Below are 18203 nucleotides of genomic sequence, written 5' to 3' on the forward strand. Positions count from 1 at the left end.
GTAATCCCAGCACTTTGGGAGGCTGAGGCAGGTGGATCACTTGAGGTCAGCAGTTCAAGACCAGCCTGGCCAACTTGACAAAACTCCATCTCTACTGAAAATACAAAAAAATTGCTGGGCATGGTGGTGTGTGCCTGTGATCCCAGCCACTTGGGAGGCTGAAGCATGAGAATTTCTTGAACCCAGGAGGTGGAGGTTGCAGTGAGCTGTCACACCACTGCACTCCAGCCTGGGTGACAGAGTAAAACTGTCTCAAAAAAAGGCATATTTCTATGGCTATTTATATCTCTATTTCTATTAGTTATATTTATATTAATCATTTCTAGACTTAACTCTAAATCTCCCTAGGTTGTAAAACTGCTAAGAACGTCCTATCCCAGTAGTGGACTTTATGATGGGCTAGAGGTTATGGCAGGGGCGTGGTAGGGTCTGTTTGGCCCCCAGGGGGCTCCAAGGACCTCTCCTCACAGTACTGACTTGAGAACACTGGACATCAGGAGAGGATGGGCCTGCAGCTCATGTCCTGGATCTGAGCGTGTGCAGTTTCTCTGTAAGTAGTTTTAAAATTGTGAAACATAACATGTGCCCAAAAGTGCATAGAGCCAAAGTACAGCCGAATTTTTTTCACTAGTTCACAAACATTCTTACAATCACCACCGGGTCAAGAAACAGAACATTGTCAGAACCCAAAAGGCCTGTGCCTGTCCCTCCCCAGTCACCACGCAGTCCCACCCTCAGATGCAATCACTTTCTTATCTTTTGCCTGTATACATTTACCCGCTAAATATGCATCCAGAATTCTATCAGCTACTTTTGCTTTTGAAAAACTTTGCCTACCATGGAATCATGGCACATACCCTCTTGAATTGGCTCTGTAGCCACAGAAATACGCCTTTTGTTTATTTGGGGTGTTTTTGAGACAGTTTTACTCCATCACCCAGGCTGGAGTACAGTGGCGCTATCTCAGCTCACTGCAACCTCCACCTCCTGGGCTCCATATCCACAGCACACACCCTCTCGAATCGGCTCTTTTTGCTGCCACATTTGTGAGATTCATGCTCCTTATATACAGTGTCGCTGTGTCACTGTCATGGCTGTATGGCGTTCTACTGAATGGCTATCCTTGTGTTTTAAAAAAATCAATTCTCTTCCTGATGGGCATTTGGGCTGATTCCAGTTTGGTGCTGTGGTGAGTATTTGCTTATGAAGACTTCCGGCTGTGCCTCTGGTACACATGATGGCCACTTCCAGGCCATGAGGTGGAATAGGCAGGTTACAGGCCTGTGTGTCTTCTGCTCCAACAGCTGACACCAAGCTGTTTTCCAGATGGGTTACATCAATTCGCATTGCTGCTAGCAGTGTATGCAACCCCCCTCCCACGGTCACCTCTGATGCTTGGTGCTGTCGGTCTTTCTGACTTCCGAGGCTCAGATGAGAGTGCCATGGAGGCTCCTTTGGGTGCTGGTTTGCATTTCTCCGGTAAGTGGAAGTGGAGCACCTTTTGATAACTGCATCGCTGCCCTGTGTGTCATCTTCCGTGAAGTGTCTGTTCATGTCGCACACCTTTTTGTTTTAACCGAGCTGCTCTAAATCTTTTATTATTTGCAGGAATTCTTTCCGATACGAGCCTGTGATTTATTTATTTATTTTTGCATAGGGCGTCATAGGCAGAATGATTCCTGCCCCCACCATGGCCCTGCCAAAGATGCCCTGCCCTAATACACGCAAAGCCAGAACCCGCAAAAACCTTCCGTGGCCAAAGAGCCTTTGCGGATGTGGTTAAAGATACAGACCTGGAGATGGGAGGGGATCCCAGATTATCCAGGTGGGCCTAGTCTAATCCCATGAGACTCAGGAGGGGAGAGCCTGGCCCTCGGAGCTCCAGGGGGGAAAGGTGATGAAGGGTCAGAGAGAGGCAGTGCTGCTGGGTTGAGGGTTGGGGGAAGGACTCCCAGGCAAGGAACGCCAGTGACCCCTGAGGGCTGCAAAAGGCAAGGAAGCAGGTTCTCCCCCAGAGCCCTGGAAGGAGCCTGCACTGCTGAGTCCTGCCTGCTGGCCCAGTAAGGCCCTGGAACTCCAGACATGCCAGGGCGATGCGTTCCTGCTGTTTTAGCCACTCCATTTGTGGTGACTGGTTGCATCGACAGCAGGAAACTGCAGACATGCATGCTGCACAGCGATTCTGCCCTCTGGCCTTCCTTTGGTTCTCTCAGTGTCCTTTGGCAAGTGGGAGCTCTTGATTTGAGCAGGGTCACACTTGCCACATTCCCTTTGGTGCTTCTGAGGTCGTGGTTGGGAAATCTCCCCTGGCCTAGGAGCAGGAGAAGCCCCTTCTCCACCATCTCCTAGAAGCCTTGTGTAGCATTTCCTTCCGAGGTCAGCAATCCCCCCAGCTGAGGTCTGTGTGTGGGAGGAAGGCCCCTTCGGAACCTTCTCTGAGCAGCTGGCTGACCAGGCGCTCTCTTCCTGTGGGTGAGTGCTGAGTGTTTATCTCTTCTTAGCAGCAGCCAGCCCAAAGCATGAACTCTGCCATGGTGGGAAGCAGGAGAGTTCCCACTACACTTTCCCCCTTTTTAAAGAGTGTTTTCTGGACCCCAAAGTGATCTTTCTCAAGAATCGTGAAGTGCTGTGAGTGAGGCTTGAGGGGATGAGGGAGGCTTGGGGGTGGAGGTGAGGATCACCCGGTGTCAATTACTGGAGGTTGAAAATCCTTGCAAAAGTCACTCAACCTCCCTGAACCTCATTCATGCCATCTGCTGAGTGAGGATCCTGACTCTTCCCAACTCACCAAATTCCAGGGAAGCATCTGCCACCCAACAGACGCAGGAAAGTGATCGAAACCACTGGCGTTCAGGAAACACACATTTAAAGTGGAAAAACTTGTCTGTCCCAAAGCAAACATACTTAGAAACATAATTTTCCCTCTGGTGAGGTCGTGGGCATGTGGGACAGGTTGACCAGGCTAGGGGCAAAGGGGCAGCTGTGGGCATCATGGGAGTGAGAAGGGCTGGGGAAACAGGGTGACTGCCACACTGCAGCACTTGTGGGCTTGGCGGGATGCACCTTCATCTCTGCACCTCATAGCTGTAGTTGCAGCCCTTCCCCGCTTTCCAGTTGATGCCCTGGGGTCCCCCGACCGTTCGGGTTTGAAGCACGGCAATTGCTGAACCACCAGCCTCCCTGGAACAGCACAGCACAACTTGAAGGATCCAAATCATTGTCTTGGTCTTTGGTGGAGAAGAACTGGTTGTTGTGGCCTGATAGAGAATCACCTGCTCACAGAAAATGTGGGTTTTGCAGATGTTAGGAAGAGCCCTGGATCGTGAGACCCTCACCAAGTCCTGCCTCTGAGCAGAGCCAGCCTTACTTTAGAGATGCACCAGCTGAGGTCCAGGTGTGCGGACCACCCACCCAGGCTGTGGAGGAAGGAGAAGCAGGAAGAAACCTCTGGCAACCTGGTCCGGAAATTCCTGTCCCCAGCCTGAGACAACCACCCATGTCCTCCAGCTTCTCTCTCTTGCAATGGCCTTCGTCCTCAGCCTGCACCACTTCTTCCGTCTCTCCCCACGTCCCCTGGGGCCCTGGTGGCCCTTGGCAGGTGCAGCACAGCCCTCATCACCTGGGGGCCCCTCCTGTCTCAAGCCCTGAGCCTAAAGCTCATCCCTGGCTCCTACAGCTAAGAAATGTCACCCCCTGAGCCTCGGTTTTACCACCTGCAAAATGGGGATAACATTCCCTGCCCTGCCCCCTTCCTTGAAGGTCATGCATGAGATTCTGCCTGTGAAAGGACTGTCCAGACTCCCCAACGCTGCCATTTCCAAGGATCCCCCCGGGACGGCCTTGCTCCATGCAGCAGTTAGTCAGTTACACGGGCTTCCTGCTGCGTAAATTCTCAGCCCCGTTCATGAAAGAACGTACACTGGGACTTCCCTAGGCAGATGCCCTGTGGGAAACGCCTCCCCGGATCACACAACCGGAGACTCCTTTTGGTAAAGAATGTCCCACAAGGCCAGTGTTCCATGGAAGGCAGTTTGGGAAACAGCTCTAAGGCGCCCATGAGAAAAGGACATCATCTTCCAGGTTTTCGAAGTGATGCTGGGGGGTCACTTCAGCCCTGCCCAGACAGCTCACTGTGCAGCAGACATTGCTTTCCAAAGGCCAGAGCCCCACGCTGCCCAGAGACACAGATGCTAGTGTATACTCCACAGATGGAGAAACTTGATTGTGGGAGGGGAGGACCCAAGGTCACTGGGGGAGACAGAGCCAGGTTCTCTCTGCTTACCAACTCCCACTCAGGCCACCCGGCCCCAAGCAGACGCTCACCTGCGCTGCCCCCGACAGAGACTCCCAGGACAAGCTTGTACTTTTCACCTCCCGGCCACCTTGAATGAGCTGTGCTTAGCAAACTGGAGGTGGCCTGGAAGTCCACCAGGAAGACATGGAGCTTGCTGCTCCCTGTTGGAAAAAGATGTTAAGGTCCCAGCCTTTTAGATCTTTCTGTCACCAGGCATAAGAGACGGGGATGGGTAAATTCTTAGGGATGTCTGAAGGTGGCATCCAGGAGAAAAATCAACTGGGAATGTCTGGAAATCCCTGGCTGTGACCAGGCCCTCGGGAAGGGCTTTCTGTTTCTAAACACCTTCCCTTTATTGCGGAGAGCTGCACCTGTCCACTGTTGCTGTTTATTGAGTGGAGTGGATCATTCTTTGATTTTGAAAATGTACCTTCTCCTTCCAAGGGTGGGTGAGCCACTATCACAGCGGTGGGAGAAGCTATCCTTGTGGTCTCTCTTGCAGGCATTTGAGGCACCTGAGTGGATGCCTTCAGTCAAGCCATGGGGCCGTGGGCAGAGAGATAATGCACCAGCAACATTACAGACTGCCTCGAGACCAGTTAAGAAGCTTATCCCTGCCCTGGAGAGTTAGGACCGAGGCCCTCTCACTCAGGTGAGTGTGGCTGCACGAGGCCTGCCAAGGCACAGGCTGGAAGAGGCAAGCCTGGGCTCTCTGTGGGACTAAGATGCCAGTGTCAGAGGCAGACCCACAGCTGGAGATGGGGGAAGGCTACCCTAAGCCCCGGTGGTCTCTCTCTTGCTTCCCACTCTCAGGATCTAAGGTGCCAGTGGAGCGAGACCAGAAGAGGCTTCTGCCCAGAGCTCCGACCCTCTCTCGTCCTGATGCCGCCAGAGCCAGCGGCAGGGGATGTAGCCCTCAGGGGTCCCAGTGCCACTGTGCGTGTGCTTAGGGCCCAATACCCTGTGGGCCAAGAGGTGCTTATGTTCCAGACAGCCCAGGCCTAAGGGGCAGGGGCACCTCCATTCAGGGCCCCCGACCCCCGATCCCCGGCAGCAGCCCTACCCCGGGCAGTCAGGGCATGGATGTTGTCATTCCCCAGCCAGAACTCCCCCAGCTGACTGCCGAAGCCCTGCTTATACGTGGCCCAGTCCCGATAGAAGTCCAGGGAGCCATCCACCCTCCGCTGGAAAACCTGTGGGGGAGCCAGGGGACGGGAGCCACGGGCCAGGCCGACGTCCCGCAGCGTGGGGTACCTGCCCTCCAGAGGAGCAGTGCGTGCAGATGACAGAGCATCATGGCCGGGCCAGCAGCTCACAGACCCCACAGGAAGATGAAGGAGGAAAGGGGGGCCCAGGAGGAGAGACAGCAAGCCCCAAGCCACACAGCAGGAAAACACCGGCCCCTCCCAGCCTCCCCCATGGCCTGGACTTTTATCCACGGGTCACCGCCCCCATCATCTCTGCCTGTCCCTGTGCAGGGGGATAGAGAACTCCAGAGTGTTCTCCCACCAGGTATGCAGCCTGGCCTCCAGGACTCCCAGGCTGGCCACCCCTGCCCAGGGCCCCTCAGCTCCCCCCACACTCACGGTCCAGCCCCCTCCGTCTGTGTCCATGTCACGCAGAACAGTCAGGGGCTGGCAGTCGGGCAGGTAGACGATGTGCCAGTTGCTCAGGAAGTGCCCCCTGTCCCGCAGGTCCTTGCAGGTGCATGGGCCTGAGAAGGGAACCCGGGGAGTGGCTGCAGGACGGGAGCCCTGGGCAGGGCAGGGGCAGTGGGAGGGAGGCCCAGGAGGGAGGAGCAGGGCCACAGGCATCTGTGCGGACAGAGTAGGACTTCGAGGCCTGGACGGGGACACGGCCCTCGGGACCACGCAGCTGTGATGGCCACACCCAGTCTGCCTGACCCTCCCACCTCCCAGCGTCTCCCCACCTTCAGCCCCTGGGCATCCAGCCTTTGAGGTAAATTACATTAGTAGAACCCAGGGTGTCTTGGAAGGGATCCAGGGCATAGCCGCCCATTACTTAAATGATTAAGGGGCCAACAGATGCAGACAAGGTCTGTCCTCACAGTCTGCAGCGTGAAAGCGTGCAGCTCGTCTTGGGGGCTGGGTAACAGGCTTGGGTTCCAAGGTCAGGGTGTGATCAGTCACCTGTCACACACCACTGAGCCTGCCCAGTGTCTCCTGTGTGGGGAGAGGGGACACTTGTCATATGCTTAAAATCAAAGCACTGGTCCCCGTCAGCCTCAGTGGCTCCCTGAGCACAGAATAGAGAATGGGCAAAGGCAGCTACTCTGCTGTCTCCGGGACATGCAGCACAGGCCAAGGGAAGGGTGGCCGGACTCGACTTCCCCGGAGGCATTGACCACACGGTGTCCATAGGCCCCTGCTGTGCAGCTCGACCTCTGTGGACTGTGGACCCCTGGTGAGGCCTTTGACACTGGTAACCTGTTTCTTGGGGCACAGTATCAGCGGCCCCTCAGCCCCCGGTACCAGCTCTCATTTGTGTTTGTAGGCAGAGGGTGGGACTGTGTCTTAGAGTTTTGCACATTTGGCTTTTTAAAACTTTTACAATTTTTGAATAAATGAGCATAAGTAAGACAGAAATGGAAATATTCAAGTGTCCCCATCTACACACTGGTGTGGTCTTGCTGGCCGCTGGGAGTGACTGCTGAGACGCCGGGGTCTGAGTCCTCATGGATTTTCACAACAAAGCCCGTCGGGCTCCTCCCCCCTCCCTGTCCACAGCCCGGATGGTCAGGGACATGGGCAGACTGCCCACCCATGGGTGTGTGGGCAGACTGGGGCCTCCAGGACCCCTCCCCGGGACAAAGCCTGCAGAGGCACCTGCCCAGGTCCGCCCATGGCTCACCGTTCTCTCCACGCTTCCCCTTCTCTCCTCCGTCTCCTGGAGAAAGGCAGGACAATGAGCTTTTGACCCAGGACGTCTGGGCCACCGGGAGGCCGGCCGGGGTGGGCTCCTGGCCTGGGCACTGCATCCCCCCAGCCCTGAGGGCTCACTCAGGCTTCACGAAGCCCAGATCTCAAGGGTGGGGAGGGCTGAGACCTGGAACATGGCGGAGTCTCTGCCTGCCTCTGTCTTCGTCTCTCCGTCGCTCTCTCCCCCGCCCTGTCTCTCCCTCCCTCATTTCATCACAGACAGCTCTATGGTCCCTGCTCAAGGCCTCTGCACTCTCCGTCCCCTGGTTACCTTTGGGCCCCACTGGTCCTGCCTTTCCAGGGGCTCCAGGGAGACCGAGTGCTCCTGAAAATTCCAAGGAATTGTTGAGAAAAATGCAACCTAAATAATTCCCCCTGGAAATCTTTGCCCCAAGTGGTGAAGTCCTGACCCTTCTGCCTTGAACCCATGCTGGTTCCAGGAACCCTCAGAACTGCTAGTCTTGGGCTTAGCCTTGGGGTGACTGCAGATGGGGGTGAGGGAGTGATGGAGGGGCCTGCACCCCACCTAGGGCTCAAGGCTCCTGTTTGCACTTTGGGAGCAACCTGGGTTTCACCCTCTGTTTACCATAAACCTGGGCCCAGGCCACCCTCCCAGAACTCTGCTGTCTAGCAAGAGATCAGGTCCGGGAACAAGGAATGCGGCCTTGGAGAGCCTCGTCCTACTGGGTCTCCACACAGAGAAGGTGAACCCCACCTGCAGCCGCTGCTGCCAGGGAGGACCCAGTCCCACCGTGTGCCTGAGTTCCTGGGTGTCACACAGCCCTCCACGAGGTTGTGGCCAGAGAGGTGACCTCCCATCACCCAATACTAGCCAAGAGGCAGCCCCCAGTGCTGTCACTGAGCCTTGTGGCCTGGGAGTGTGAGGGGGTGGCTCCTGCTTTGGGGAATATTAGCCAGTCTTACCCACTAGTAGAAGTCTGGTTCAAGGGAAGTCTGAGCCAGACCCGATTCTCCTCCTGCCTCGGAAGGGCTTCCTTCCCAGGGTTCCCTGAGCAGGGGCAGAGATCCCACACTCAGGTCCACCCTGCAGAGTGGGCACAGAGGACCTGGCCCAGGACACCCACATAGAAGCCTGGACACCTGAACAAAAGTGCCAGTCGTAGGGGCATTCAAGCTTGTCCCATCTACATTGAGACATCCCCACCCAGTGCTCTGCAGGCATCAATCACCTTGAATGCCTCCAGAAATGGGGAGCTCACACCCTAAGGCAGCGCCCTTTCTGTGCTTTTGTGGACATCTGCCTTACACTATGCTTAGGGGACCCAAAACCACCCAAGGCAGGTGCCACTCTTCATTCTCCCATGTCCCCTGCAGGCCTGCATGTGGAGCTCAAGGCTCAGGATTCGGGTACCCTCTGTGTCATGAAGTAGCCGGGTCGAGTCCCAGCCCCACTCCTTATTGCTTAGTCAGGTAGGAAAGTCTCTGACCCCTTTAAGCTTCAGCTTTTCCATCTGAGGCAGGTGTAGAAGAAAGTGGTCACCTTAATTTTCAGGTGAGAAGGTGGAGGGACATAGAAATTAGAAGTCGTGCCAGTGGCCGAGCAAAGCTGGTGTTGGATCAAGGACAGGGAGACAGCGCTACAGAATCGTGTTCACATGTGAGCTCATGGAATAGTTAAGAAAGGTGATCCCCCATTTCAGAATGCTGCTGGGCCCTGGGAGTTAGCTCTGTCCCTGGCTCTAGCAGGGGCCCGACCCAGGCTCTCCATCTAGGAACCACGGAGGGGGCGTTGCCCAGCTCAGCATCTAGTTTCAAAAACAGCAAGAGCCAGTGCCCCCACCACGCCCAGCCTCCCCACCTGGCCCCAACTTACCTCTCTGTCTATTGGCACCCGCAATAGCTCTGTCTAAGGGCACCTCCCTTTGGCCCTGGGGTCTCCAGCAGCCCCGGGCAGCCTCGGAGAATGGTGAGCTTGTCGGAGCCCTCCATGCCCACCACCTTCACCTCTGCAGAGAAACACAGGTGGCCACTCAGTGCCTGGCCCAGCAGCGCCTGGGAAGTGAGGTTTTCTGCTCTGCTGAGGCCTTGGTCTGTCCTCACCCCTCGGGCACTGGCGAGGAAGGGAGGTGAAGGGGGCAGAGCCCTGGTGTTGGAGGCCGCCTGGACCTAGCAGAGCCTCCTCTCCTCAGTGCTGTGTGCCCTGGGGAAACTCACTGCACTTGGAACTTTGCCCCCTGGGCTGCTACGTGCAGATAATAACAAGGTTGTGGCCAGGGCTGGATTAGAGAACGCACATTTTACATCTCTTACAGCAATTTATGGCACTTAGAAAGAGCTGCATAAACAGTGGGCACTTTCAGTCACTACTGACAATAAATATTTCTAAGAAAATGGGGGGATTGGGGCTGATGTAGCGTTTTCCCTCCCAGACCCTGGGAAGGTGGCTGTAGAATTTCTGGGCTGGAAGGGGCCTTCTCAGTCCCCTGGAGAGGGGCAGTGTGGGGTCCAAGCACACAGAGCCAGGGGTGGCACAGCTGGAGCCAAACTGAGGCTGTTTACTTCTTTGAAAAGACATTTCTCATTCTGTTGATTCAGAAATCCACACTCCCTCCTCTGGCCCTCTGAGAGGTGGCAGAAAGAAGCAGCGCTCTCTCAGAGAGACACAGTGGCTGCCATTTTGGGGCATCTCCTTTCTGTGTTTACAATGCTCCTTCCTGGAGCAGGCTGCAATCTACTATTTACTTCCTCCATAAATATGTTGTCAGCCAGGGCGGCAGGGCCGTCCTTAGCAGCAGTCTCTCACTGAGTGTCGCAGAACCACCTGCTTCCGGATCAGCGCGGGAAACACCTCATCCCCGTTCAAACCCTTAACCCTATGGACTGAATCCAACCCTGCTGGGGGAGACCCAGAAATCGGCCTTTTTAATAAACCCCCCAAGTCAGTGTGGCAGCCGCTGTATCAGAGGGTCTTAGAGCGCCTCTCCAGTCAGCTGGTGCAGAGGCAAAGTCAGCTGTATGTTCTTCCTTCTCAGTGACAACTTCCAGACCCATCTGTGAAGCTTCATGGGACAAATCCCAGGTTTTCTAGGCAGACAGACAAGGAGTGACATTCCTCCTCTCTCCCTACGTGAGCCTGGGCATTGCCTCAGCTGCCCTGAGCCTCCACCTCCTTGCCTGAGGATAAAGCTGATCTGCTGGGCATCTTCGCAGGAAGATGTGTGTAAAAGGTTTCACCAGAATGGTCAATGAGTGGGTCATTACCAGCTTTTGGAGACCAGAAAACCCAGGTGCGTCTCACCTGGACACGTGTCAGCAGCCTGGGCAGGCAGGTTCTTGAGATGCAGGAACCAGACTAGCAGGACAGTGAGGCCCCGGGCCTCAGTGGCTCTACTCAGCTCCATGTCCTTGGCTGGTCTTTGACTCGGAGGAGTCCCCCAGCTCTTATAGGGCAGAGGAAGCCAGCTCTTGCCTTGTGCCCCAGCTCCTCACCTCCCTGGGGGACACCCACTTCCTACGAGCTGCTAAGCTGCACCAGCAGGAGGTATGTGCTCATCTGAAACAATGTTTTCTTCCGCTAGACCTCAGCAAGATGCCCATTCCACTGGGCTCTCTTCCCCAGCAAAGACACCGTGCGCCCCATCCAGAGAGCTCCCGAGACCCCTCAGCTGGAAACGGTGAACTTTGTCTGTGGTTTAAGGAGAGCGCAGCTCCCATACCACCTTCCCCTTCCCCAGCTATCCCCAAGCAATACTCAGGGACCTTGGCCTTATCCTTGGGGCATAAGGAAGGCTTTGCTGAAGAGATTACCTGCCTTGTCTATTCCCAGAAAATTCAGGGTTTGTCAGTCGCCAGGCACTTAACATGGATGGAGAGAAAAAAAATGTTTAGGGCCTGCTATGTCCCAAGTACTATTTCTGTTAGATCATCTCACACCAGCCCCATTTGGTGGAGTAAATTATTTGAAAGTTACAGATGGAGAAATGGAAGTCAATCCACTAGTAAGAACCAGGCATGGCCAGGCGTGGTGGCTCACGCCTATAATCCCCACACTTTGGGAGGCCGAGGCGGGCAGATCACAAGGTCGGAAGTTTGAGACCATCCTGGCCAACATGGTGAAACTCCATCTCTACTCAAAATACAAAAATTAGCTGGGCATGGTGGTGCATGCCTGTAGTCCCAGCTACTCCGGAGGCTGAGGCAGGAGAATTGCCCGAACCTGGGAGGTGGAGGTTGCAGTGTGCTGAGATCGTGTCACTGCACTCCAATCTGGTGACAAATCGAGACTCTGTCTCAAATAATAATAATGATAAGAGCCAGGGATCAGAAGCAAGGCTGTCTGACATCTTGTGGATCACTGGGGTTGCTTATTTCACCTGAAGGTAGGGATGCCTCCTGTCCCCACAAATCCTTGAGGCCATGTTCCTACTCCACATCTCATGTTGTGAAGCACGCTCAGCCTGAATGCATTGTGGACCCTCTATGCAGGATTTCTGAAGAGGTATACAAATGATCACTAAGGAGAGTCAGATGGTAGCAGGACCGAGGATCAGGGAGAGGTGCTGTTCTGTGGTTTGCTAGTTCTCTGGGCCAGCGCGTGTAGACTGGGTTTCCAAACACTCTGGTTCCCAACCAGATGTTTTCTTCGGCTAGGCCTCAGCAAGATGCCCATTCTACTGGGCTCTCTTCCCCAGCAAAGACGCTGTGCGCCCCATCCAGAGAGCTCCTGAGACCCCTCAGCTGGAAACGGTCAACTTTGTCTGTGGTTTAAGGAGAGCACAGCTCCCATACCACCTTCCCCTTCCCCATCTATCCCCAAGCAATACTCATGGGAGAGATATAGAGGGAAGGCCGAGTGGTGGGGGCCCAGGAGACAAAGGACCTTGTGTCCAGGCTCTGTGGGCACCGCACCAACTCTAGACTGTGAGTGTTTGTGTATGTTGGCTCCAGCCTGTTGAGAGACAGGGCAGGAGGCTTCACAGCTCAGACCCTGCTTAGTGTCCCTGAGCTACTGGCCCAGGCAGGAGAGGACTGGGTGTCAGTGGTGCGACCTCCTTTCTCAGAGAGGATCTAATTCAGGAGTGACACTCACCTGGATTGAGTCAGAACAGAGAGAGAGCCTGCAAGTCTGTGCCCCTCAGTTCCATTTGCCACCTGCCCCCTGGGTGTGAGGGGACCTCTTCTTCCTCGAATTGTCAATGGGTTTATTTCAGGTGAAAAGTCAGCAACACTCTCAGATACCAAATTAATGTTCCCAAGACTATGTGAGCCCAAGAGTACAAAAAACTGCAAGATTCTGGCAACTTCAAATATTTTTTTTGAGATGGAATCTCACTCTGTCACCCAGGCTGGAGTGCAGTGGTGCGATCTCAGCTCACTGCAACTTCCACCTCCTGGGTTCAAGCAATTCTGTGCCTCAGCCTCCCAAGTAGCTGGGATTACAGGTGTGCACCACCACACCTGGCTAATTTTTTGTATTTTTACTAGAGATGGTGTTTCACCATCTTGACCAGGCTGGTAAAGTCAAATATCTTAACATTGGATCGATGAAAGTCATTTGGCTCCTGGCAATAATAGAACAAACAGACAAAAGCTTTCAAAAGGGATTTGCTTGAAGGCACAGTCAAGCTAGCTATGTAGCAAAGGATCACTTTGCCAAGCTGTCAGGCAACAGAAATCTTAGAGAAGTGAAACTAGGAGTGGAGTCCTCTTTTTCTCAGGAATTTGTCAATCTCCAAAAGAGAGGTGAGAAGTTGGGCAGTTATTTCACAATCTTGCAGAGCTGAAGGCCAGACTGGGGTCTGGGGCCTGCCAAGGGTATGGATTTGGGGTTGGCTTTCAGAAGCGCTGCACCCTAGCAATAGGATGAGTGAGCAATAACTAACTTTCACACAGGCTGCAAACTGGTTTTAAGATGTGTAAATGTCCTAGGAAAGGAATCTCAAATCCTGGAATTATTGCTCGTGCCCCCAGGCTCCTAGCTGAAAGAAACAAAAATCTTTCCTGAAGGAGAACAGCATCATCCCAGGTTGTTATTTCTGCAAAGTGTTTTACTTTTTACAAATGAAATGTTAGAACACAGTCAGTGATAACCAGTCTCATGGGAATAAAAGACAACATGTATAAGGACCAACAGAAACAACAGAGTGTAGAAAGAGATCTTTGGAAGCTGTGGATACTGAAGCTACAACACAATGAACAGGAATAATGGAAAACCTTCCTCAGAGACTGAGAACAAATACGGTGCCTGTCATCAGTGCTCTGGTCAACACTGCAATGCATGTCACTGCCCAGTGCAGTGGGCAGGAAAACAAAAGCATGAGAAGATTGGAAAGGCAGATTCAGAGTTGTTACTTTCAGAAGATGAGATTGAGGATGTAGAAAATTCAAGAGATTCTACAGATAAACTAGCAGAGTAAAAAGTTTATCAAAAATCAATTGTGTTTCTAAAAACCAGCCTCAAAGAGTTTAAAAATGAAATTAAAAACATTAGCAGCAGCAACACCAGAGTGAGATAACTGAATAAATCTAACAACATCTGTGCTGCTCTTCTGTGTGCAAAACTATCAAACAGGAACCAAAAGACCTAAACGAAGATTAAAATCATTAGAAGGATATTCTATATTCGTGGATTAGAATACTAAATATAGGAAAGATATTCATTTTCCCCTAATTTATCTAGATAAACACTGCATTATCAATTAAACTACCATTTTCTGTGACAATTGACAGAGTGAATTTAAAATTTGTATAAAGGGCCGGGTGCGGTGGCTCACACCTTTAATCTCAGCACTTTGGGAGGCTGAGGCAGGTGGATCACTTGAGGTCAGGAGTTTGAGACCAGCTTGGCCAAGGTGGTGAAACCCCATTTCTACTAAAAATACAAAAATTAGACAGACATGGTGGCAGACACCTATAATCCCAACAACTCAGGAAGCTGAGGCAGGATAATTTCTTAAACCCTGGAGGCAAAGGTTGCAGTGACCTGAGATTGTGCCACTGCACTCCAGCCTGGACATCAGAGCAAGACTTCATCTCAAAAAGTTTTTTTTGATCTTGCTCCTCTAGCTCTTTCAATTTTGACGATAGAGTGTCCATTTTGGATTTCTCCACTCTTCTCATATGGGCACTTATTGCTATATATTTTCCTCTGGAGACTGCTTTAAATGTGTCCCAGAGATTCTGGTATGTTGTGTCTTCATTCTCATTGGTTTCGAAGAACTTCTTTATTTCTGCCTTCATTTCATTGTTTATCCAGTCAACATTCAAGAGCCAGTTGTTCAGTTTCCATGAAGCTGTGCGGTTCTGGGTTAGTTTCTGAATTCTGAGTTCTAACTTGATTGCACTATGGTCTGAGAGACTGTTTGTTATGATTTCAGTTGTTTTGCATTTGCTGAGGAGTGCTTTACTTCCAATTATGTGGTCAATTTTAGAGTAGGTGTGATGTGGTGCTGAGAAGAATGTATATTCTGTGGATTTGGGGTGGAGAGTTCTGTAAATGTCTATTAGGTTTGCTTGTTCCAGGTCTGAGTTCAAGTCCTGGATATCCTTGTTAATTTTCTGTCCGGTTGATCCGTCTAATATTGACAGTGGAGTGTTAAAGTCTCCCACTATTATTGTGTGGGAGTCTAAGTCTCTTTGTAAGTCATTAAGAACTTGCCTTATATATCTGGGTGCTCCTGTATTGGGTCCATATATATGTAGGATTGTTAGCTCTTCTTGTTGTATCGATCCTTTTACCATTATGTAATGACCTTCTTTGTCTCTTTTGATCTTTGTTGCTTTAAAGTCTATTTTATCAGAGATGAGAATTGCAACTCTTGCTTTTTTTTGCTCTCCATTTGCTTGGTAAATCTTCCTCCATCCCTTTATTTTGAGCCTTTGTGTATCCTTGCATGTGAGATGGGTTTCCTGGATACAGCACACTGATGGGTTTTGATTTTTTATTCAATTTGCCAGTCTGTGTCTTTTGATTGGTGCATTTAGTCCATTTACATTTAGGGTTAATATCGAAAACAAAAACAATTCCCCAAATTAGCAGGGTGTTGTGGTACAGGCTTGCAATCCCAGCTACTCAGGAGGCTGAGGCTGGAGAATCACTTGAACCTGGGAGGTGGAGGTTGCAGTGAGCCAAAATTACGCCACTGCACTCCAGCCTGGGCAACAGAGTGAGACTTTGTCTCAAAAACATCATCAACAACAAAAAAACAAAATTACCAGGACATGGTGTTACGTGCCTGTAACCCCAGCTACCAGGGAGGCTGAGGCAGGAGAATTGCTTGAACCAGGAGGCAGGGGTTGCAGTGAGCCAAGATCACACCACTGCACTCCGGCCTGGGTGACAGAGTGAGTCTTCGTCTCAAAAACAAACAAAAAAACAAAACCCCCCAAATTAGCAGGGCATGGTGGTATGTGCCTATAGTCCCAGCTACTCAAGAGGCTGAGGCAGGAGAATCGCTTGAACCCGGGAGGCGGAGGTTGCAGTGAACCGAGTTTGTACCACTGCACTCCAGCCTGGGTAACAGAGTGAAACTCCATCTCAATCAATAAACAAACAAATAAATATAAATATAATTTATATAAAGGCAAAGTGTGGATAGCCGTAATACTCTTGGGCAAGAAAAAAGAAGGGTGACTCGCTCTCGGCGATGCCTGCAGTTGCTATTAAGCTGTAGTGATGGAGACAGTGTGGTTCTGGCTTAGGTGTGCCCAGCAAACCAAGGGACCTGAGTGGGGAGTCGAGACACAAGTCCAGGCACCTACCGTCCCTTGATTTATGACATGGTGGCTCAGTAGAGCCATAGTGAAAGAATACACTGTCAATGAGTGGCACAAACTACTGGATATTCATGTGGAAAAACAAGAGGTGGCACTTGACTCTTATCAGATGAAAAAGTGTCTATATGGGGAGAATGGCAGACGCAAATGTGAGAGGTAAAACAGCAGCTTTAGATCGTATTACCAGATCCGGAATAGCCTTGCAGGAGTTTTACATAGGATGGAAAAGCACAAACCAGAAAGGAAAAGTAAAAAAAAAATGATCATGAAAGTAACATTATTTCTTTTTCAAAATATACCACCGCAAGAGGGAGAAGACAAGCCACAGAGAAGCGGGAGAGGTTTCAACATGCAGAAGAGACGAAAGGCTGTTATCCAGAGCGAGGGTTTCCGTGAATCAACAGTGTTGTAGAAAGTGGGAAAGTGACTTCAACAGGCACTTATAAAAGAGAATATCTGACAGATGACGGAACTATGAAAACATGCTCAACTCCATAACTAATTCGAGAAACGAAAACTTAAATCTCATGACACAACCGCATACACTAAATTTTTTCAAAATAGCAGACTCTACAAGGTTTTGGTGAGGATGTGTCAGAAACCTTGGTAAAAGCACTTTGGAAAACTGTCATTATTCCCAACAATTCCCTATAACCAGCATATTCCATAACCACTGATACTCAGCTCAGTTCTACTCAACAGAAAGGTGTGCCCAGCTGCAGAGGAGACATGTGTGAAAGTGTCCAGCCCCACGCTGGACATAACCCGTACGTCCATCCGCAGCAGAATGGGCACATCAGCAGAGGTTTGCTCATACTGAAGCATCCTGTAGAGCCGTAAAAAGATCGGATTCCAGCTTTGCACAAAAGCTTTGATGAACTCCACAAGCACACAGAGCACAGAGGCACCAGCACGAAGGAATGCATGCTGTTCAACTGCCTCTGTACAGAAGGTGAAGGTGGGCAGAGCTGACGGTGGTGTGAAGGAACGCACACTCGGTGGCAACGCGGAGAGGAAGGCCATGCCAGTTGGATGAGCGCTCCCTTAGGAGGGGGAGCCTTGAGCCTGGAAGGGGCATGGAGGGGCTGGTGATGGGCTGTGCCTTCATCTGGGTGGCACATGTTGAGTTTATGCACTCTGGTGAATGGGTGTTATATTTCACTTAAAAGAAGAAGCATAAATAAATTATTTAAATAAAATAAACAGAATACATAAGGGCCACTATCGTCCTTTATTGCCCCGACCACAAGCTGCAGGCCAGCTGTCTCTGGGAGGCTTGGGGATGTTGAGGGGCTGCTGGTTCGCTTCCCTGTTCCTGCTCTAGCTTCTGGGTGTTGCTCCACTTGCTGGGTCTGCAGCCTGAGATGAGCTTTGGAAGGATACAGAGGGAGAGACCAGCCAGTGAGGCTGGTCAGAGCGGGGCTGGTCAGAGTGGACAGAGGGAACGAACTCCTTCCCCCTGAGCCATGTCCACCCCACAATGGGTGCCGACTCCATGGGTCAGCGAGGCAGAAACTCTCACACTGTAAAATGCGACAGTTTATAATGAACAAAATTAAAATGTAATATAGCTAAAAGCCTGGCTGCCCAAGCCCAGGAAGGGTCCTTCTGGATGACAGTCACAAGCTGAATGTCAATCATGGGAAGACGCCCTCACCGCACCCTTCCCCGCAAGATTACAACCAGGGCAGCCAGTGGGGCCCTGCTCCACTTCCTCCTGGAGTTGGTCATCCCGGGGACAGCCTCTGCAGCCGCCTCCCCTGCAGGCTGGGCCCCACGGTACTTCCCCTCCTCTCCAGGGGGCCTGTGGGTCCTTGATATTTCTGGGTTTTGTTTTGTTGCATTGAGATGGAGGATCGCTTTGTCGCCCAGGCTGCGGTGCAATGGCGTGATCTTGGCTCACTGAAGCCTCTACTTCCCAGGTTCAAGTGATTCTCCTGCCTCAGCCTCCTGAGTAGCTGGGATTACAGGCACCTGCCACCACAGCCTGCTAATTTTTTGTATTTTTAGTAGAGACGAGGTTTCGCCATGTTGGCCAGGCTCGTCTCAATTTCCTGGCCTCAGGTGATCTGCCTGCCTCCGCCTCTCAAAGTGCTGGGATTACAGACGTGACCCACTGTGCCCAGCCAGTCCTTGGTGTTTCTGAAATCAAGAAACATCCTTATAACTGGTTTTTGCTTGCCATGGGGGCGCCACACTGTGCTCACCTGTGGAAGCTCAGGTAATACAGCTGT

The 18203-nt window shown here is 51.8% G+C and overlaps 1 protein-coding gene and 1 pseudogene across 1 annotated transcript; both read right to left on the bottom strand.

Moving 5' to 3' along the window:
* Window positions 1–268: 268 nt before the first annotated feature.
* On the bottom strand, window positions 269–3069 carry LOC144579523 (uncharacterized; annotated as a pseudogene).
* Window positions 2850–16992, bottom strand: FCN1 (ficolin (collagen/fibrinogen domain containing) 1). Its single transcript, XM_054237880.2, has 11 exons — window positions 16741–16992; window positions 9295–9304; window positions 9111–9200; window positions 8501–8570; window positions 8158–8171; window positions 7505–7558; window positions 7166–7201; window positions 6445–6477; window positions 5881–6008; window positions 4725–4809; window positions 2850–4455 (listed from the first exon to the last, which is right to left on the bottom strand). The coding sequence occupies exons 1-11, from the start codon at window positions 16990–16992 to the stop codon at window positions 4109–4111; spliced, it is 1119 nt and encodes a 372-aa protein (XP_054093855.2). The 3' UTR covers window positions 2850–4108.
* Window positions 16993–18203: the final 1211 nt, after the last annotated feature.

This window comes from Callithrix jacchus, chromosome 1, assembly GCF_049354715.1.
Source record: "Callithrix jacchus isolate 240 chromosome 1, calJac240_pri, whole genome shotgun sequence".
NCBI lineage: Eukaryota > Metazoa > Chordata > Mammalia > Primates > Cebidae > Callithrix > Callithrix jacchus.